The sequence below is a fragment of the Colobus angolensis genome, unplaced genomic scaffold (genome assembly GCF_000951035.1).
Source record: "Colobus angolensis palliatus isolate OR3802 unplaced genomic scaffold, Cang.pa_1.0 Scaffold58, whole genome shotgun sequence".
In the NCBI taxonomy this organism is placed as follows: Eukaryota; Metazoa; Chordata; class Mammalia; order Primates; family Cercopithecidae; genus Colobus; species Colobus angolensis.
This window is the reverse complement of record NW_012119376.1, coordinates 6,806,696-6,829,292: the sequence shown is the minus strand read 5'-3', so window position 1 is coordinate 6,829,292 and position 22,597 is coordinate 6,806,696. Positions and strand designations below refer to the sequence as shown.

Sequence of the window (22,597 nt, the reverse complement as noted above, 5' to 3'; positions counted from 1 at the left end):
CTCTACAGCTAAGTATAACTTTCTTATTAAAATAAAAACATTTCCTAAAGACCTTAAAAAGCATATGAAAAACTAATATATCTTATCACAAGGACCACCAAAATTCTATTCCCAAAACAGACCCTCCAATATTTTCACAGTATAAAAAGTTTCAGGATAGGAAACAGATGAATGCTATAGAGGCATATGTCATTTTACTGTGCATAGCTTTATTGTGCATTGCAGATAATTGTGTGTTTTTTTGTTTTTTTGTTTTTTTGTTTTAACAGATCGAAGGTTTGTGGCAACCCTGTGTTAAGCAAGTCTACTGACGCCATTTTTCTAACATGTGCTTACTGTGTGTCTCTGTGTCACGTTTTGGTTATTCTTGCAATATCTCAAACTTTTTCATTATTGTTAGATCTGTCATGGTGATCTGTGACCAGTGATCTTTGATATTACTATTGTAATTGTTTTGGGGTACCACAAATCACACCCACATAAGACAGCAAATGTGAAAGATAAAAGTCGTGTGTGTTCTGACTGCTCCACTGACCAGCTGTTTCCCAGCTTCTCTCCCTCTTCTCGGGCTTCTCTATTCCCTGAGATACAACAATAATGAAATTAGGTCATTAATAGCCCTACAATGGCCTCTAAGGGTTCAAGCGAAAGGAAGAGTTGCATGTCTCTCACTTTAAATCAAAAGTTAGAAATGATTAAGCCTAGCGAGAAAGGCATGTCAAAAGCTAAGATAGGCCAAAAGCTAGGCCTCTTGTGCCAAACAGTTAACCGAGCTGTGACTGCAAAGGAAAAGTTCTTGAAGGAAATAAAAAGTGCTACTCCAGTGCATACACAAATAAAAAAACAGCTTTATTGCTGATATGGAGAAAGTTTTAATGGTCTGGACAGAAAATCAAACCAGCCACAACATTTCCCTTAAGCCAAAGCCTAATCCAGAGCAAGGCCCTAACTCTTCAATCCTGTGAAAGCTGAGAGAGGTGAGAAAGCTATAGAAGAAGAGCTGGAAGCTAGCACAGGTTGTTTCATGAGGTTGAAGGAAAGGAGCCATTTCTACAACATAAAAGTGAAGCAGCAAATGCTGACGGAAAAGCTGCAGAAATTTATTTAGAGGATCTAGCTAGGTTAGTTGATGAAGGTGGTTATACTTGACAACAGGTTTTCAATGTAGATGAAACGATCTTCTAATCATCTAGGACTTTCAAAGCTACAAGAATAGTCAATGCCTGTCTTCAAAGCTTCAAAGGACAAACTGACTCTTGTTAGAGCCAAAGTAGCTGGTGACTTTAAGTTGAAGCCAATGTTTCTTTACCATTCTGGAAATCTAGAGTCCTTAAGAATTATACTAAATAGAATCTGCCTGTGCTCTATAAATGGAACAACAAAGCCTGGATGACAGCATGTCAGCTTACAGCATGATTTATTGAATACTTTTAAGTCCACAGTTGAGATCTACTGCTCACACAAAAAAAGATTTCTTTCATTTACAGTGCACCTAGGCTGAGGGCAGTGGCTCACGCCTGTAATCCTAGCGCTTTGAAAGGCCAAGGCAGGCAGATCACCTGAGGTCAGGAGTTCGAGACCAGCCTGAGCAACATAAAGAAACCCTGTCTCTACTAAAAATACAAAAAAATTAGCCAGGTGTGGTGGCGCATGCCTGTAATCACAGCTACTCAGGAGGCTGAGGCAGGAGAATCGCTTGAACCCAGGAGGCAGAGGTTGCAGTGAGCTGAGATCGCACCATTACACTCCAGCCTGGGCAACAAGAGTGAAACTCCGTCTCAAAACAAAAAATTATACACACACACACACACACACACACAAATACAACGTACCTAGTCACCCCAGAGCTCTGATGAAGATGTACAAAGACATAAATGTTTTCATGCCTGCTAACACAACATTCATTCTGCAGCCCATGGTTTAAACAGTAATTTTGACTTTCAAGTCATAATTTTGTAATGCACTTTGTAAGGCCAAAGCTGCCATAGACAGTGATTCCTCTGATAGATCTGAGCTAAGTTAAGTTGGAAACCTGAAAAGGATTCACCACTCTGGCACAGTAAGAACAATTTTAATTCACGGGAGAAGGTCAAAATATCAACATTAGTAAGAGTCTGGAAGAAATTGATTCCAGCTCTCGTAGATAACTTTGAGAGGATTGAGACTGAAGTGAAGGAAGTGACTCCAGATGTGGTAGAAACAGCAAGGAACTAGAGTTAGAAGTGGAGCCTGAAGATGTGGCTGAATTGCTGCAATCTCATGATCAAACTTGAACAATGAGGCATTGCTTCTTACAGACAAGCAATGAAAATGCTTTCCTGACATGGACTCTACTAGTGAAGATGCTGTGAACATTGTTAAAATGACAACAAAGGATTCAGAATATTATATAAACTTAGTTGATAAAGCAGCAGCAGGGTTTGAGTGACTGACTCAAATTTTGAGAGTAGTTCTACTGTTTGTAAAATGTTAGTAAACAGTATTACGTGCTACAGAGAAATCATTCAAGAAAGGAAGGATCTGTCAATGTGGCAAATGTCACTGTTGTCTTATTTTAGGAAATTGCCACAGTCATTCTTACCTTCAGCAACCACCACCCTAATCAGTTAGTAGCCATCGACATCGAGGCAAGAACCTTCACCAGCAAAAGATTACAACTGTCTGTAGGCTCAGATCATCCTTAGTATTTTTTAGCAATCAGGTATTTTTATACTGTACCTTTTTTTTTTTTTTTTTTTTTACATAATGCTATTGCATACTTAGTAGACCACAGCACAGTGTAAACATAACTTTTATAGGCGCTGGAAAACCAAAAAATTCATGTGACTTGCTGTATTACAATATTCACTTTATTGTAGTGGTCTGGAACTATAGCTGCAATATCCCTGAGGTATGTCTTTAGACAGAACAAACTACAAAAAGACAACTACAAACAAGTGTAGACCACTTAGGTGCTGCTCAAACTTGATGGGATTTATCTGATTTTAAGATGTAATGTACCAAAATAATTATTTATACTTTTATTTATTAATAATATTTTGAATTTCTAAAAAATATATGTAATTAACGATGCTGAGGATTTACAAGTCAGTTTATTTAAGGTGTAGGCTGTAAGTTTTTAAAAAGTCTTGTCAAGTAGTTTCTTAGTATATACTACCAAAAATTATTCATAAAGGGATTCCTTTAGATGAGGCCTTTTCTGCTTAGAGAATATGTATAGGGATAAGTTCAGTAGCCAAGTGTAATATATATATATCAACAAAATAATCCTATCTGATTCTAAAAAATGAAACCTCATAATACGATGTTCAGATACATTTCTGTACAGATTTAAGATAAAAGAAAAAATTCAAAATGTCCAATTCACTGAAACGAAAGGCAACAAATTTTAGTTTATCAGATAAGTTTTGGAAGTAAGCATTAAATATCATACCTTGATTTTAAAGTGTTACATATTGGGTGGTCTCCATTTTATTACTATTAATAATAGTCTATTATTTATGGATTTTGAAATAAAAACTGCATAAAATTTAGCATAATATACCTTTCTAATTCATGGAAGTCCTCTCTATGGTTAGATTTTTAAAAAAATCCAAACTCCCAGGCAACTTGGGCAATGCCTTTTGGACAGGGTGCATCTTTCCTAGTGAATGCCTTTCCTTTGGGCCATCATTTTCTTTTTTACCTAATTTGTTTGTTACACTTCCCCTGTATATCTAGAAGAAGACTAATTTTAAAGAAAATATGAAGTGTCTATTTTTGATCATCATTACCTACGTATGATTTGATAATCTTGGTAAAAAAAACCTTGGTAGTTTTTAAAGTTTTTTTAAGTTTTTTTAAAGAAACCTTGGTAGTTTTAGACTTCCAAACCAGAGTCCTTATAAGTGTAAAATACTGGGAAAAAAGGCAAGATTAACCAGAAGTCCTGAAAGGACAGAACAAATAAATATGTAAGCCAATATTTTTGCTAAATAAAGCTGTATATAAACGTTAACTCCTCATTCTATCCAGTAATCCTCCAACTAGCCTATCTATAAAACTAGAGTCCTTGTCTAATTATCTTTTTTTTTTTTAAACTAGCTCTTCGATACGGTTGTCTCAGTTGACCTCCAGTTCTAATCGAGGTCATGTCATCGACCGCAGTGATATTGACTGTCTCGTGTCTGGCAACAGTCACAACCCAGACAATGTGGGGAAAGCTATTTTCTTCCCTCCAGCATTAGTGGCAGTTCCATGTCACATGTAAAAGAAATGAATGTGGATTCCGGGGATTTTAATCACTGATTTAAAAAATACTAAAATTACAAAAGAGATGATTTATCTCGCTGGCCAGCTCATTCTAGTAAGATCAAAGAAACAACTGAGCTATTGGCTTCCATACTGGTTGGTTCAAGAATGAAAGTGATAACCTTTCGTAACTCTCATTCTAGATGTCATATGACATACATACACAGACAATGCATATGGAATACTTATGTGTATCCGCATCTTTATTTGGACCACACTATCCTTCTGATCTTACGAAGGGCCTAAATGCCTGTCTTTAAAGTCACTCCTTGAAGGCACATCTCCTAAAAAGACCAGTTAAAGTATAAATGTTGCTGGAGTGCTTTAGGAAATTACTCCATAAACTATCTACTGAACATAGGAGTATAGATTGGTTTCCAAATTAGTTAGCTGTCACTTCAAGAATGGAAAAAAGAATCTGAAAGAATAAGGCATTAACTGAGAGGAGAGAGAGAAAGCACACAGGTGTCCTTAAGGTAGTTTGAGGGAAGGTGCCTAGAGACAGGTAGCCACAGAGGAACCAGGCCAATAATAGCAGCAGCATGTAGGGCACGAACCAAGGACAGACTTCACAATCCCCCAGGAGCAGCTGCAGTCTTGCCTTTGTTTGTAATAAACCAATCCATGATAGAATAGGGCGAACACCTGTATACCATCTGGGTCACTGTGGCTGCCTGCAGCAAAGGCAGAACATTGCTATTCTCATCTGACTTTTGCTACAGCATAGAAGGCGGAGAATATGTACTATAAAAGTGGATGGCCATAAAGGAGAAAATGCCAGCTAAAGAAAAGTGAGTCTGTGCTCTCTAATACAAGGCATTCAATCAGGGGTGTTTGGGAAAACAAACAGAGACGCACACTGTCTGCAGCATAGCACCCAGAAGCTGACATGCAACCTCAAGGTGCCATCACAGATATATCACTATTACTGGTTACACTCATTTGGACTAAAAGACTAACTGCAAACTTTAGAAATAATGACTCTGAGTTTCTAGAGTATAACTTTTGAGAGTAAATAAAAACATCAGGTGAAAGTAACTATTAGGAAATAAGTCCACAGGTTGGCCAAAGAGGAAACGACACATTTCAAGACAGGTAGTATTAAGTTTCCTATAATAATGACCACAGTAGCTATGATGTTTATGGTAGTACCAGGTACTAACCAAGTACCAAGGGCCTCACGTGCATAAATTGTCCTCAAACAACCCTAAGAGGTAGGTTCTATTAACATCACCAAGCCCGTTTGTTAAATGAGGAAGTAGACTCAGAGAGATGAAGTTAACTGAGGTCACCCAGAGAGCAAGTGGCAGAGTTAGGGTTCATCCAAGCCGGTTGGCACTGGAGTCCTTAGTCCTAACCCAGGAGCTATGCTATGGTGCCTCTGCAGACATTCTGATATTATGGACCCTATTAGAAAACAGTGAGAGGAAGTTAATCTAGAAAGAAAATGAAAGGATTATCCAAAGCATTTATAAAGATAACCAGAAACAAAATGGATAAGTAATTAAACAATCCTCTTCACCAGCCAAAACATTTTTTTTTTGTTTTCATCACAGGTTGAACATAAAGGACTAAGAATAAAGAAGCTATGAAATTGTTTCACTGAAAGTAATAAAGGCACTATCGAACATAAATGACTATTTCCTATATTTACCAATAATCCCAGACTGCAGTTTCTGATGACAAAATGCCACCAGTAGTGTCATTATAGTTATAGTGGAAGTCCATATTCATAATTTGATGTCCTAGAATGACTTTTCTGTTTCATGAAAACTTAAGATATAAATGAAAAGTAAATTTAGTTGTGGGAATGACCAATGCTCCAAGTCACACAGCGATGATGAGGTAACTATGAATTTCTATCTTCCCAGTTAATCGTTTTCATGTAAGCTCTTCCGTCTCCTTGTACCTTCTCCCCAAAATTCAATCAACTCTCTCTCTCCATGGGATGTTAAGATCTGCACCTAATGCCTCATTCAGGAAGGAAGCTGGCCCGTTGTGCACCAAACGGCTATCAGAATGTATCGATTTGATAAGCACCACAAATGAGGTTAGCGCAGTAAGGCCGAGTGGCAGTGAGGGGCAACAGAATACAGTTCTGATGAGCCATACCTAGCTCCTTCTGTATGTTGTCAGGGACTCCTGTAATAGTCTTTCTCCTTTTGACTTTCTTCGGTCGTCTTACCAGAGAGTCTGTGTAAATTAGAGACCGCCGAAGGCTGGCCTGGCGATCGAAATTCTCCCCTAATGTAGAGTAGTAGAACAAGCAAAGCAATGTTATTTTCAAGCAAGCTGACACCATGCACTTTATTCCAGAAGCTTGTTGTAAAATGATAAGAAGGTATTAATAATGTTAGCCAGTCATATGATGATGAATGCTGAAGGGCAAAAAAGGAAGGAAAGCACATTATCACAGTAAGGCTGTTTTCCAAGTTCTACCTTCCAAAGGAAGCACCTTGATCTCATTTTCAAATGAGCTGGAGTAGCAAATGCAAATTTAATAACACACTGGAAGAGTTATTCTGTGTTATTTAAGAAAACAAAATTTTGGAAGTATTTCATATATATGCTGTGGTCACCAAAACCACTCTACATTAGCGTGTAGGTGGCGACGGAATGAGTATGTTTCATTCATATGGTCATCTTGCAGAGACCAACACTAATGTCTTGCTTTATGTGATGAAATAAGTAACTTAATAAAGAGTTCTTGAATGAAAAGCTTTTCCCTCAATCAAGGAGGCTGACAATTTGGATAGACTGTGGTAATTGCTGTAGTGTGACATACAACTGTAGTGAAAAATGAAATGCCTTATCATGATAAAGTACTTTCACCACAATGAGACCCAGTAGCACTGCTGTTGTTAAAGGTGAACTGCTTCTATTTTATAATTACTTTTCAAAGTTGATCTTAATTCAGACATTTCAGGTGATTTTGCAGTCAAACCTGGAATGCCACATCATGGGACTTCTTTTTTTCCTTCTAGAGTATCGGTGTGTTTGATTAACACATCATGAGAAACCATACAATAATAAAGTATATAACAGCATCTCTTATTGATTGGTCTATTTTAAATTACCTGGCAGTTTAAAGTCTTACAGCACTGACCTTTTTGAATGGTTATTCTCCTCAAAAAGTTATTTTTAAATATACATATATATACACATACACATTACAAACTTCCATCATTTTATGCATAAAAGTATAAAAATGTTCACTCTTAGCATTACTGACACACATTCAATGTAGGTATGTTGTGGACAATGTAACTTCTATTTTGGTAAGAAAAAATTGGGAACCTTATCTAATGAAAAGAGAGAATAAAACATCTGAATGATCAAAACACATTTCCCCTGCTGAGGAACAAACTTATGTAAATGCTTGCAAACTTACAAATGCTTACAACCTTGTCACTAATGGAGAAAAACAGAAATGACTGAGAGAAAACCCTTAAATACCAGAAGGTGCCAATGCTGCGAAAAACTGGGTCACTAAGTGCAATGGCATAAACAGTGCATGTGAGAGGCAAGTCACAATGCAGTGCTTCATTAATTCCCTGCAGCAGAAAAAACTTCCTTGTATCAAGACATTAAGAACAGACAAAACATTAACAGAAAGTTGCACTTAGGCCAGTGTGGTGGCCCATACCTATAATCCCAGCACGTTGGAGGGCTGAGGTGGGTGGATCACTTGAACTCAGGGGTTCAACACCAGCCTAAGCAACATGGTGAAACCCCATCTCTACCAAAAATACAAAAAAGGTATCTGGGTGTGGTGGTATGTGCCTGTAGTCCCACCTACTCAGGAGGCTGAGGTGGGAGGATCACTTGAGCCTGGGAGGCAGAGGTTGCAGTGAGTCGAGATTACGCCACTGCATGCCAGCATGGGCGACAGAGCGAGACCTCCCCTGAAAAAAAAAAAAAAAAAAAAAAAAGGAAGTTGCATTTAGTCTCCAGTTTTGCTTCCTAGACAAAAGATAAAATCACCCAAGCTCCAAGAAAATTAAAAAACAAACCACCATTTGAGGATGAACATCTAAGACACACGTCATTGAAGGCACCAAATGCTTGATCTTGCATCATGACCTAAAAAAAGTCTGTATCTTCTGCTGGATTATACATTTTTTGAGGGTACAGACTGTGATGCACGTACTTTAGCATCCCCCATGGCACTCAGCTAATGCCTGGCACAAAGCAGTTATTCAATAAATATCTGTTGAATTTAATCACTGCCTTTAATTGAAAAATGGCATTCATCAGTCATGGTTACTATTTAGAAATATACTTGAAAGTCTCTGGGCATACTCTGGCTCTGGAGGCTGCCCGATTAACGAATTGTTCATTGCTCAATTAAACTATGTTAAATTTAAAACAAAACAAAGAAATAAACTTGGATAGCTCAAACACCAGTACAAAGCCAGTTTGTAAAAATTCTTTAAGTATGTTTATCCAATACACTTATCTTCTAGGTGGAAGAGTTGTTATCACACATAGCAGATTATAGAACATATTTATATGTACATATTAATTTAAATATTTTTTCCTCTTCAAGTTTGAGAACATGCTGAGTGCCCACAAGACTATAACTAAAGGGATTAAATCAGTTTTCAAGCCAGCAGCTCATGGTGCTAACATTCTGCCTCTATGCATGGTGGGCTGAACTCTGGATTTGAAATGATGTATTTATTGCCATTTTTTTTTTTCCTGCTGAGCCTTACTAGGAAAATCAAACTAGAGGCTCAATGCTCACCCCAACAAATGAGCACATGACAGTTCCCTAGAGGAATTTTTTTTTAATCTCAAATATCTTCTAGGACTTTAGAAATATATAATTTAAAGAGCAGGAAGCTGTATAACCTATGTCAATTCAACCACTAAAAGTGAAAATTTTAAATGTATTATTTCTTTATAACAGATTAGAAAAATAATTCTTTAAGAAATATGTGTGTATGTATATATGTGAACACACAGATGTAGAAATGGATCAATAAATACGTGATTAGGTATTATATTTACTTTTGGCATTTCTGCAAAATGTTAATCATTTGATTAAAAGTAAATTACATTTTGACATAACTCATATTGCTCTTTGTTTATTGTCATTCACCTTTCCTGTGTAGCATTTTAAAGGCCTCTCTTTAAACTCTAATTCATCTCTACTTAGTCATCAGATAGGATAGAATTAAAGCTCAGAGACATGACACTGTCTTCTGTTGTGACAATGTAATTCATTGGAAGTAATTCTTCATTCCTGAAACTCTACTCTATTTTAAATCTCTTAATCTCAAGATAATGCATTTCACCTTAATTCCATTAAGGATTGTCATATTTCATTGCACAATCTTCTTATCTTATAATATTATTTCATAGGCACTTAATTATATATAATGTAATTACATTTCTGCTGCATTTAAGCAATCAAATAGTGTAATTCATTTTCTTATAGAAAAAAGCAGCCATGTATTTCATTGACCAGTAAACATTATACTTTGTTCTAAAACATAGTTATACTTTTAAAAATAATCTTTAAAAAATATTATCTAGGTAAATAAGAAGCATATTCAGAAAGATCAATAACATTGTTTGCTGAGAAAATGGCTTAAAATGCCCAGCTATTCTTTTAAAATTTAAGTAAAATAAATGTCGAAAAATATATACTGAACTGAAAATAATTCATGTACTTATTTATTAAATTTCTATGGAATTTAAAATATGAGTTCTAAATGTAATTTCTAAATATCCGGTAAGGTTTTAGAAAAAATCTTCAGTGACTGTGAAGATGCTATTAGCCCCTTACAAGCTCACCAATGCCACGGCAAAACGCTTTCTAAAGCTTTCTAACAGCAGTAGCCTCAGAAGCACAGCAAGGATGCTATGGGTTTCCAGAGTAAATGTTCAGGAAAACTCATTCTTTTTGGTCACCTAGTTTATTTTGTTAGCTTCTGGCCTTAAGGGCCCTGCTTTGTATGAACTGATTATCAGTGACCACTATTAGTCATCTATTTCCATCGAACATACAATTCAATTAATAGTTGAAGCTATTAACTCTTCACATGTCTATTTTCACTTTGTGCCCTCCCCAAACCATTAACCCATGCTCCTTGTGGGCTATGGAGGTGATAAAGCAGGAAAATTTTGATTCTTTTCTTTTTGAGGTGAAGTTTTATTCCTTTTTGCCCAGGTTGGAGTGCAATGGTGCAATCTCTTGGCTCACTGAAACCTCTGCCTCCTGGGTTCAAGCAATTCTCCTGCCTCAGACTCCAGAGTAGCTGGGATTACAGGCACATGCCACCATGCCCTGCTAATTTTGTATTTTTAGTAGAGACAGGGTTTCACCATGTTGGCCAGGCTGGTCTCGGACTCCTGAACTCAGGTGATCCGCCCACCTCAGCCTCCCAAAGTGCTGGGATTACCGGTGTGAGCCACCGTGCCCAACTGATTCTGCTATCTTTTTAGTAGCTCTCCTAAGTTCATGAAAGATCATCTTTGAATTATATGTACCTTGTTGTCACCCTAATTGTCACAAATGATTACAGGCTGAGTATAATATTCCATAAGAACTTGAATTTCAGGTTTGGCAATTAATATTTGTAGTCTAGCTTAATACAACATATTCTGAAAATTTTATATTCAGAAGAAATTTTGAGTAAGTAACGTCTCTTTTTTTCTACTTTAGGAAATTTCTAGAAAATCTATCATTAGAAACATCACAAAATAATTATTTCTTTACTTCTGTAAATATTACTTAACCCTTTAGAAGGGAAATATATACTTTTTCTTCATACCTAGGACCACATTTACAAGATGTTTTTATAAAACCAAAGGCTTACTAAAAAGCAATTTAATTAAAAGAGACACTCTTAAGATGAATGGCTGGACCACTGAGTTCTTTGACACCAGTGTTTGGCGACATAGTCTTCTGACCCAACAAGCAGTAGATATTTCATATGCACACATATATGTAGTTTTAATATTCCTTTCATTAAACAAAGAGCATGAAGTTGGACCACAGCTATTCACCTTTGATACAACAATGAAATGCTAACAGCGTATACCAAAAAGCTGTAGTCATTCTCCCAAGTACATTCTGAACCCGTCTGGCTAGCAAAGCGTACCAGTTATGTTAATAGGCACCACATCAGCCTGGACTGTTTGGGCTTGCTGTCGCATCTTCTCTTCTGGTGTTGGCAGTGGAAGCGACTTGGTCCAGTTCGTCTGAGTATTAAGGTCGGAGAAGTCACTTGAGGTTGGTGTTTTAGGTCTCCTGATGGAAATAAATCTTTCTTCTTCTGATGAAGAGAGAGAACACTGCAGAGAAAAAAGAAGCAGCAGCCACAGTGTATAAAGAGCTGGCAGAAACATTTTAAAATATATTTCTTATTTAAAAAAAAATTAGATTGGTTTAAAAGAAGCCAAAATAATTGGTCGCTTTTAGGAACAGAGGCAATGGTTTGCTCAGCCTCTTGAGTCTGACCTGTAATACTCATGATTCACACCGGCCTTAGTCTGTAAACTGTGAGGACTGCAAAAGGTTCTGCTGACCCACAAAATCTTTGAAGTCCTTTCTGCTTTCCCTCTGTCTACTGTGGTCAGAAAGTTCATGGAATGGCTGGCACAGTGGCTCATGCCTGTAATCCAGCACTTTGGGAGGCGGAGGTGGGTGGATCACTTGAGGTCAGGCGTTCAAGAGCAGCTGGCCAACATGGTGAAACCCCGTCCCTACTAAAAATAAAAAAATTAGTCAGGGGTGGTGGTGAGCACCTGTAATCCCAGCTACTTGGGAGGTTGAGGCAGGAGGATCGCTTGAACCCAAGAGGCAGAGGTTGCAGTGAGCCAAGATCGTGCCACTGCACTCCAGCCTGGCCAACAGAGTGAGACTCTGTCTCAAAAAAATTTTTTTAAAAGAAAGAAGGAAAGAAAGCTCATGGGTTTAGTTTAATGTTAGAAGCCTGGAGAAAAACAACATGGCTGGGGCCATCAGTTTCCATTTTTATTAAAATTTAGTTTTGCTCAAAGTAATTTCTAGCCTCAATCTTATTTCCTTTAGGCTCTGACTTCAAGGGCATTTCAAAAATGATAGAGCTATTGTTGTTCAACTATTTGTGCTCTTGTGAAGCCATTTATATGGGAAAAAAATCAGTGTGAAATTGTTAAATTATAAGTTGACTAAAGCTCTGCTCTGAGCCATATCAAAATTCTATGAAAACATTTCTAGCATTGCCTGTTTTGATACAGATTAACATCCTCACTGAAGAGCCCTTCTTCAATACCTTTCTTTCCCATAACACCTTAAAAACTGTAATCAAGAAAGTTGTGTTGGCAAGCATTTTATGACGGACTTCAACCTGGCTCCATGGCAGCTGGTTCTGTGACTAAGATGCTCCAAGAAGGCTGAATGAGTGCAGGGTGCTTAGGAACACTACAAAAAAGGGTAATCGACTTTTGTGGGGGAAATAACAGCTTATAATATAAAATAAATGTGTAAGAACTGCTCTTTAAGTCTGAAGCATTTAAACGGAATTACCACTTATGAAAGTAAAGCTTTTAGAAAGAATTTTACTGGAAAATAAAAAGTCAGTGAACCTTCCCAAAGGGAATACCTGTACAACCAGCACCCAGTTCAATACACCTCCTACCCCAACCACATATCCCCAAACGAGGGTAACTGCTATCCCAGCTTCTAATACCACAGCTTGGTTTTGCCTATATTTGAACTTCCTGTAAAGGGAATCACACTATCTGTTCTCTTTTGTGACCTATTTATTTCATTTAACATTATGTTTCATCTAACTTTACAAGGCATGTTTTAACCTTTCTGGATTTAATGCAAGTCTCTTAAGAGGACACAGATGAGAAATATAAAGAAATGCATTGGTTAGAAATTTCAGGCCAGACACGGTGGCTCACGCCTGTAATCCCAGCACCCTGGGAGGCCGAGGCGGGCGGATCACCTGAGGTCGGGAGTTCGAGACCAGCCTGACCAACATGGAGAAAACCTGTCTCTACTAAAAATACAAAATTAGCTGGACATGCTGGCGCATGCCTGTAATCCTAGCTACTGGGGAGGCTGAGGCAGGAGAACTGCTTGAACCCAAGAGGCAGAGGTTGCAGTGAGCCGAGATCGCACCATTGTACCCCAGCCTGGGAAATAAGAGCAAAATTCTGTCTCAAAAAAAAAAAAAAAATTCAAACACAAGAACACTGTCATCACTGTTTACTGCAACTGCATTCATCTTGCTGCAAAAATCTGTATTTATTCTACAACCACTGGAGCTCTATAAATCTGAAAAGGACTATGTAAGAGCTAATGAAAATAGTTCGCTATAGGTGATAGGGCCCTAGACTAAGAATCCAAAGACTTGAGTCTGTTCCTAAACTTTGATGTTTCCTTTGCTGTAAAATGGGGCTATCCAGCCTACCTTTGTGCATCCACAGAGGTGCTCTTAATACCTAATAAGATGATAAATGTGAAAGTGTCTATGACTGTTAAATATCGTGGATATGGGCCAGGTGCAGTGGCTCATGCCTGGAACCCAGCACTTTGGGAGGCTGAGGCGGGCAGATCACAAAGTCAGGAGATCAAGACCATCCTGGCCAACATGGTGAAACCCCATCTCTACTAAAATTAAAAAAAAAAAAAAAATTAGCTGGGAGTGGTGGTGTGCACCTGTAGTCTCAGCTACTCGGGAGGTTGAGGCAGGAGAATCGCTTGAACTTGGGAGGCTGAGGCTGCGGTGAGCTGAGATTGTGCCACTGCACTCCAGCCTGGCAACAGAGCAAGACTTTGTCTCAAAAAAAAAAAAAAAATGGATATGAAGGTGGTGCTGACATAAATATTACTTTAGAAAAGCAAAGTCATGAACTGACATATGCTCATTTTTTTTTCTTTTACCAAGAAGACTAACAATAATAAAGGTATGTGGAAAAGATAAATCATATAATTAGATATCTCAATACCTTTACTTGATGTTCTTAATACATAAAACACATAAAATGATCATCCAGTTTCTTTTCTACCTAAGGAAAATGTGAAATAATGTTTGTAATTAAATTTACAAATATACTCAATTTATAAACTGAGCATGTTGTTGGTGTCTTATAATACTAAATTGCAGTATAACCATTGATACTTGATCTGATTCTGGTTACAGGGGTCAAAACTCACACAGATCCTTAAAGACAATCAAAGGGGTTTTGAGTCAGCAGCACCTAAGCCATACTGATGTAAATCAATTATTTCCAGCCTTTTTGCAGTTGTGACACTTGTTAAGTTTGATTTATAACACATATTCTCTACCCTTAAGATGCACACACACACACACACACACACACTTAAAATTAGTATCACTGAAGAATTTCATGGCAGTTTGTATAAAGGCCACATGTCTGAGTTTGAATCTCAAGCTAGTAAATTAGAGGATTACTCCAATTTCTTGTTACATACACATAAATATAATTTTTCAGGCAACCTTGAATTATAGTATAAAGCTTGAAGGCAATAAGAAGCAAATCCTAACCAGAAAGGTTTAAAGGAAAGAAAAATAAAGCTTTCAGGCTACAGCTCTCTATGCCCTATAGCAAGGGCTCCCTTTTCCACATGACGTCCACTGTGGGAGCAGGATGAAGCACTGTCTACCATTTGTAAGCATCTCAATGGTGCGCATCAGCCCCACTAACCTACTTTATCTAGTTGACTGATAGTGTCAGAATCAATAACTCTCATAATGAAACAGCACTTCCCCGTAGGGACAATCACCAGGGATCACTCCAGCATGACAAGTGAAAGAGAGTCCATTTTGTAAAGTGCTCCTTTCTCTTACAAGAAAATTTCCCAGCCAAGCAGGGCACAGATAGAGTTACACGCAAATGTGACTGTTAGGTCTCACACTCTACTAAAGGACAGTAAAATACCAGGATGGATGACTTCCAGGATGATATGACTCTCATGCCTCCCAGTGTGTATAAACACAGCAGGGGCACAGAAACACCTCCCTCATTTCAGTAGCAGAACACAACATGATTAGCCCGTTAAGATGGACATAGTAATACCGGATTATTACACTCGCCTGTTAACTATCTCCATTTTTCTGCCCTTATTGACCATCCTCCCCTGCTCCTCCCCTTCTAATTGTCTACTCTCAACATGGCAGGCAAAGGGATCGTTTTAGAAATATAAGTCAGATCATGTTGCTCTTCTGTTCAAACCCTCCAAAGTCCTTACTATGACCTCCAAGACCCTACATGATCTACCAGCTGGCCACTGTTATCTCCCTCACTGCATTTCCTACTGTTCTTTCCCATATTAATTCTACTCCAGCCACGCCATTCTCCATGCTGTACCTTCCACCTTCCATGCACACTCCTGCCTCAGGGCCTTTGCATTTGCTGTTCCCACGGCCTGAAATGCTCCTCCCGTAGACATCCACACAGGTAGCCCCTTCTTTTTCTTTAGGTCCCCTTAGGAGTCCTCTTTTATTGAGGTCTTACCTGTTCATCCTATTCAATTTCAACCTCTTTCTAATATTTTGTATCCCCTTTCCCTTCTCTCTTTTTTCTCTTTAGTACACACAACTAGTACACATATATTTTATTTATGTATCTTGACTCTCCGACAAGAATATAAGTTCCATGAAGCTTCGAATCAGAATTGCATAGAAGGTTATTTCAGAATTTGAGCTTCAGAAGGCCCACCATTTAGTAATTGATGGCTATATGCCTTGCCTTTGGTGGGGGTTTTATAGAACTTATCTCATTTAATCTTCACGGTGTTTGCCTTAATAATAAGGAAGTAGAGACTCAAAGGAGTAAAGTAACTTGACTTTTGGAAAGTTCACAAGTGGGCAGTTGAGATTAGAAACCAGAACTGACCCCAAAGTCTCTCCTGTGAAACAGTGTAAAATAACAATGTGGCAATATTTACAATAAATTGCTAGGTCTTCTGGTCTCAAAATAAAATCTCCCTTTATAGCTGTAAATAAGAACAAAACCTTTTGAAACTCTATACAAGTAAAAAAAAAAAACAAAAAACAAAAAACAAAAAACAAAACAGTGTGTACCAGCATCCTGGCACTGTCATTTACTAGCTGTATGTTTTGATCAACTCAGTCTCCCCATACAGAGAACAGAATGACCCAAGTAGCATTCAAATGCTTCATGTTAATGAAATCCCTCAATATAGGGTGACTTTTTTAAAAATTGAGTTTTAAATTGCCTTGCTCTCAGAACTTAAATGCAGTTTTGGGATCTGTCAGTTGGTCAATAATGTTCACCAATATCCCATATCCTGGTCCTGGACGGAATGGAGAGTCACAAATGAAACATAAGCCAGATTCCTTGTGTCAAATCGCTTCACTCAGAAAGGGAGAGAAACAGGCAACACCGACAGTTACTTTGTAGTTTCTGGATGCTGGAAGACCTGCATTTTAGAGACTTCTAGATTCTACCCAGAAATCTGACAAGCTCCCACCAGATGGATAGTGTGGGGCCTGAAGTAGGGCCTCTTTCCCGTGTATTCTCATATGAAATATGCTCTCTTTCTCAGAACAGCGAACTGATCCAAAAGTGGGATTAACTAAGAAACACAGATTAGTTCAGTCTTTTTTGTTTTGTTAGTAAAAGTTAGAAAATTGAATTACAGCCAGAGCTAAACTTAGTATTCATTTAGAATTATTACATGAAAACAGAGAACAGATGAAACTATATAGAACATATCAACTACATAGAGCTATACAGTTGGTATCTTTAAGAAGACAGCAACATACATTCCAGTCCTTTTTGGAAGACACTTAGTCTTTGATGCTCTTCCTCCCAGAATTAAACCTCTTGTGTTGACTCTTGGTTTTCAAGATCCTTAATAGTTTCATAGGGTGCCAAAACGTCTGTAGCCTTTTTTGGCTATATGCTTCTTTTGTCTTTAGTAGATTTAGACACAAGAGACCCTCACTTATTTCTGTTCTCTGTGTATTCCTTTTTTTTTTTTTCTCCTGGCACCAACAACAACAGAAAAAGTGGGGGGGTAGTGGAAATGATGCATGTAGAAGCACAGTTCATGGTTCATTCAGCAACTGCATGATGGCCAACAGGTGACTTCCACACCCATATTATCAAGTAACTTTAATTGTTCATTCTTTTTCCTTTTGAGATGAAGTTTTACTCTGTCGCCCAGGCTAGAGTACAGTGTAGTGGCGCGATCTTGGCTCACTGCAACCTCTGCATCCCAGGTTCAAGCAATTCTCCTGCCTCAGCCTCCCAAGTAGCTGGGATTACAGGCACATGTCACCATGCCTGGCTAATTTTTGTATTTGTAGTAGAGATGGAGTTTTGCCACATTGGCCAGGCTGGTCTCGAACTCTTGGCCTCAGGTGATCTGCCTGCCTCAGCCTCCAAAGTTTTGGGATTACAAGTGTGAGCCACCGTGCCCAGCCTAATTGTTCATTCTTTCATATGCATTATATTAGTCCCTTTACCTCAAATCAAATTGCTTTATCAAGAGCTCTAAACTCTCTTTTGTTATTGCTGTTTTCGAGATGAAGTCTTGCCCTCTTGCCCAGGCTACAGTGCAGCAGAGCAATTATAGCTCATGGCAGCCTCAGATTCCCAGGCTCAAGCAATCCTCCTACATCAGCTTCCCAAGTAGCTGGGACTATGGATGTGCACCAGCATGCCTAGCTATTTATTTTTCATTTATTTTTATTGCATTATTATTTTTTTGAGACAGGGTCTCATGCTGTCACCCAGGCTAGAGTGCAGTGGCACAATCACAACTCACTGCAGACTCAAACTCCTGGGTTCAAGCCATCCTCCCACCTCAGCCTCCCAAGTAACTAGGATGAGGGGCACAAGCCACCATGCCCGGCTAACTTTTGAAAGCTTTCTGTAGAGACAGGGTCCCTCTATGTTGCCCAGGCTGGTCTTGAACTCCTAGGCTCAAGCCATCCTTCTGCCTCAGCCTCCAAAGTGCTGAAATTACAGGCTCGAGCCACTGCACCAGGCCCTAAGAGCTCTAAACTTTCTTATCACACAGTGAATTAAAATATTTTGGATCTTAACTATCCCATATTAAGCGATCCTTTCCTCAAAGAAAATACTTAATTAGAAAATACATGTTTAAACCGATATAGTAAATTGTTTGTAATCATAGTTTAGTATAACAAATATTTACTATAACAAATTATTTAGTATAACAAATTATAATACATTATGTTATGTATTACAATCACATAACATAATGAATATTCAAGAACTCACTACTCAACCCATGACCTAAAATATTACTAATAACCTGCATCTTCCTCCATGCCCCTATCCCATCTCCCTACTTCCCCAGTGGTGATCACTAGCCTGAAGTTTGTGTTCCTAATTATTCCTTGTTATATGTGTGCATATGTGTGTGTGTATGTGTGTGCATAAATTTGCTTTGACTTTTACAAAAATAGTATTATTCTCTTTGTATTTTTCTTACCATTATCTTTCTAAGACACATCCATGTAGTTGTGTGAACCTATAATTCATTCGTTTCACTGGGGTATACATTCCACTCCAGTACTAATTCATTCACTTTTATAATTGATAGACAATTGGGTTGTAAAAGATGCTCTTTGTATTATTTCAGCAATGCAAAATTCCCCGTAAGAGAATGGTTAGGAAGAAAGGGCTGTGGGAAAGGCTCTACTCCCCATACACTCATTACTGGGTGAAAAACATGAGCTCTGGAGTCATAAGTCTAGGTTTAAATCCTGGTTTTGCTTTTAGGGGTAATAGATGTATTCACTATCTTGATTATGGTAATGGTCTCCTGTGTGTACACATGTCAAAATTTATTAAGCTGTATACTTTAAATATGCATAGGCTTGAATGTGTATAGATTATTTTATGTAAGTTATACTTTAATAAAGGTGTTTTAACAAAGAAAGATCTTGTTTCAGTATTTAAAAGCTATGTAATCTTAGGCAAGTGATCTAATCTCTCCAAGATACAGTTTTCTCATCCATGATATGGGCATAATCAAAGCTACCTTGCATGGTTGCAATAAATACTGAATATATTCACATACAGCACTGAGCACAGTCCCTGGCACCTGAGACTTTCCATGTACCAGGTGCTTGGCATCATACTGGAAACACAGAGATCGACAAGATAGGGATGCTGTCCACTAATCTAGAAGAGAAGGCAGGTATGAATAGACCCTGATTACAGAGTAGAAACAGCAAGAGAAACTGGAATGGGTCACTGGAGACACTCTTGCTGGTTTGCAGGCAAAAAGGCCCGGGAATGACCGACCCTGATTTTCTCATTCTTGCCTGCAATGGCATAGAATAAGAAGGTGCCATAACTGCAGTGCAGTGAGCATCGACTCATTTGTGTTTCTACAGTGTCCTGAAATTACTCGCAGAGACCCAGTAACACATGATTGCATACAGAGTAATCACTTCTCGACTGTAAGCTACTCTAGGCCAAGAACGGGATCCATATACTGAGACCAAGTAGCTCTTAAAAACATTTTTTGGGAAAAAAAAATTTGAGTGACGGATACCAGACAAGTCAAAAAGGAGTAACAGAAAACAAAATCGGGCATAATGAGGAGGAATTGGGGTAATTGAGTAATCTTGCCCTTTTGCTTAACCAGCATGGTGCAATGAAAAGAAATGAGCTCCAAGGAGCCCCGCCTTCACATGCTCCCTGCAAGGAGCCACCTTCGCATGCTCCCTGCAAGGAGCTCCCGCCTTCGCGTGCCTCCTGGTGCTTTCGAGCTATGTGATCTTGAGAAAGCCATTTCATATTTCTGAGTCTCCATTTCCAGATTAAAATAATAGTAATAGGTATTAAAATAATCTGTTTCATGGGCTGCTTGTGGAAAATAAGATCTAATTTGTGAAAAAGTTCTATATCCTAACGTGTACTGTGACGAACAAGCTAGCAATAGCATAAACAATGGTAGCTCCACACATAGATAACCTGTAAAGCCATGACAATCAGACATTTGTCAGTAGATGCTGAAACCTCTCAAATTTATTGCCTTGAGCAGGAAATTCTATGTGGGTGGAACAAAAGATGATTGGGAGAGTGGCCACATTTTTATAAAAACAGACATTGTCTATTGAATTATTTTCTTTGAAGCGTGGTTTGAAATACCAATCAGCTTAATAACACTTATCATCATTTGAGCATCTACTATGTGCCAGGCACTGTGCTAAGGGTTTCACAACATTAATTTACTTCAACCTCTCCAAGGTAGGTAGGGTAACTATGTAATTTTATCAAGCCCAGAACACCTCTGAGAGTGAAAGGGGGTGCAATTAATAATTACACAGAAAACAGCTGTAAACCAGGGCTGTCCTAAGCAAACCAGAACATGTGGTTTATATCTCTTTACAGTTGAGGAAACTGAACCTCACAGACGAAAGCAACTTATCCAAGGCCTCTGAGGTCTGACAGGTGGAAAAGCTGCCCCAAACCTATGCTCTCAAGCATCATGTTAAACAAGCCTCCTGTGTTTACAGGTATGGCAGCAAGGTTACTGCCTTTTCTTCAAAGTCTTCCTTTGATTTAAACATTTCTTATCAACAAAGGCTAAAACAGAAACTGACATGACAGTTTAAAGAACAACAGGAAATAGGGAAATTTCAAGTTCTATCATTACTATTAAAGCCAACTGTTTACTGCCAAAAATGTAGATCTAATACATCTCTTTAGGGGTGAATTTTACACAAGAGATTGCATAACTCATGATTGATATCCTTTCTGCTAAGACAAAGGGGACTCTGTGAATGTTTCCAGATTCAGTGAACATACCATCAAATACAACTTCCAATAATGGCAGGGGGAAATTCCCTATCGACTCACAGTATTTTGGCACTGATAACTGACCTCCCTTCAAATACAAGAACCTCTTTGGCAGTACTTGGCATATGCTGAAAACTGAAATGAGAAAAAAAGTCAAAAATACAATACAAAGCAATGGCATACGCTTTCATTCATTTCAGAGTTGAATGAAAAGGTATTTTCTCGAATTTCTTTCTTCCCTTTTTTTTTGGAGACGGAGTCTCACTCACTTAGCTGCCCAGGCTGGAGTGCAGTGGTGCGATCTCAGCTCACTGCAACCTCCACCTCCCAAATTCAAGCAATTCTCCTGCCTCAGCCTGAGTAGCTGGGACTACAGGTGCATGCCACTATGCCTGGCTAATTTTTATATTTTCAGTAGAGACAGGGTTTTACCACGTTGGCTAGGCAAGTCTGGAACTCCTGACTTCAAGTGATTCGCCCGCTTCAGCCTCCCAAAGTGCTGGGATTACAGGCATGCACCACCACGCCTGGCTTATTTTCTGGAATTTCTTTCTTTCTTTCTCTTTTTTTTTTTGAGACAGAGTCTCACTCTTTCACCCAGGCTGGAGTGCGGTGGCACGATCTCAGCTTACTGAAAGCTCCACCTCCCAGGTTCAAGCAATTCTCCTGCCTCAGCCTCCCCAGTAGCTGGGATTACAGGAGCCCACCACCACACCTGGCTAACTTTTTGTATTTTTAGTAGAGACAGGGTTTCACAGTGTTAGCCAGGATAGTCTCCATCTCCTGACCTCCTGATCTGCCCACCTTGGCCTCCCAAAGAGCTGGGATTACAGGCGTAAGCCGCCACACCCAGCCTATTTTCTGGAATTTTTAAATTGCTTTGCCAACAGCATTTTTTTCAATGCATCATGCTTATGTTTAGATGATATGCATAACATATACAATTGGAAATACAGTTTTCTTCTTGCTACACTATATTCCCACTTTGAACATCAAAGATACGTGTGGATCTCATTAGCAAAACATCTTTCTTCACACCACAACACATAGAGTCCTACTTGGTATTTCACATTAGGATAATGAGGACAATTATTCTAGAACAATTAGCCAGAGTAAATAACCAGAATAGATATCCTCTACGTTCTCTTTTCTAATTTATATGTCCTTAACCTTTGCCTTATTACCAACTCATCTTAAGCACATAATGGATTTTTAATATTTGTTGAATGCAAATTAGATGATTTTTGTAAGAAATACTTCTTTTAATGTTGATAATTTGTTAACTCATGCATCCCTTCTTCTATATAGTCACTGCTCTTTGTACCATACCCCTCCCCTCAAAACCTATTAGGAAATATAAAAGAAAAGGTTTTCCAGATCGAATTTCCCCTCCAAATTGACTTCTACACACTCTATATTTAAAATGATCCCCTTTGGATCTCATTAAACTAAAGAGCTTCTGCACAGCAAAAGAAACTACCATCAGAGTGAACAGGCAACCTACAGAATGGGAGAAAATTTTTGCAAT

The 22,597-nt window shown here is 38.4% G+C and overlaps 1 protein-coding gene across 2 annotated transcripts in view; it reads right to left on the bottom strand.

Annotated features, from left to right (window-relative positions):
- NHSL1 (NHS-like 1) overlaps nt 1–22,597 on the bottom strand; it is a 154,581-nt gene that overhangs the window by 13,677 nt on the left and 118,307 nt on the right. The window contains exons 4-5 of one of the 2 annotated variants that reach the window (XM_011962071.1): nt 11,403–11,595; nt 6,403–6,534 (exon numbers count right to left, since the gene is read on the bottom strand). In XM_011962071.1, coding sequence (XP_011817461.1) covers nt 6,403–6,534; nt 11,403–11,595 — 325 coding nt within the window. The remainder of the gene's footprint in view (nt 1–6,402; nt 6,535–11,402; nt 11,596–22,597) is intronic. The other variant, XM_011962070.1, reaches the window with a different exon arrangement.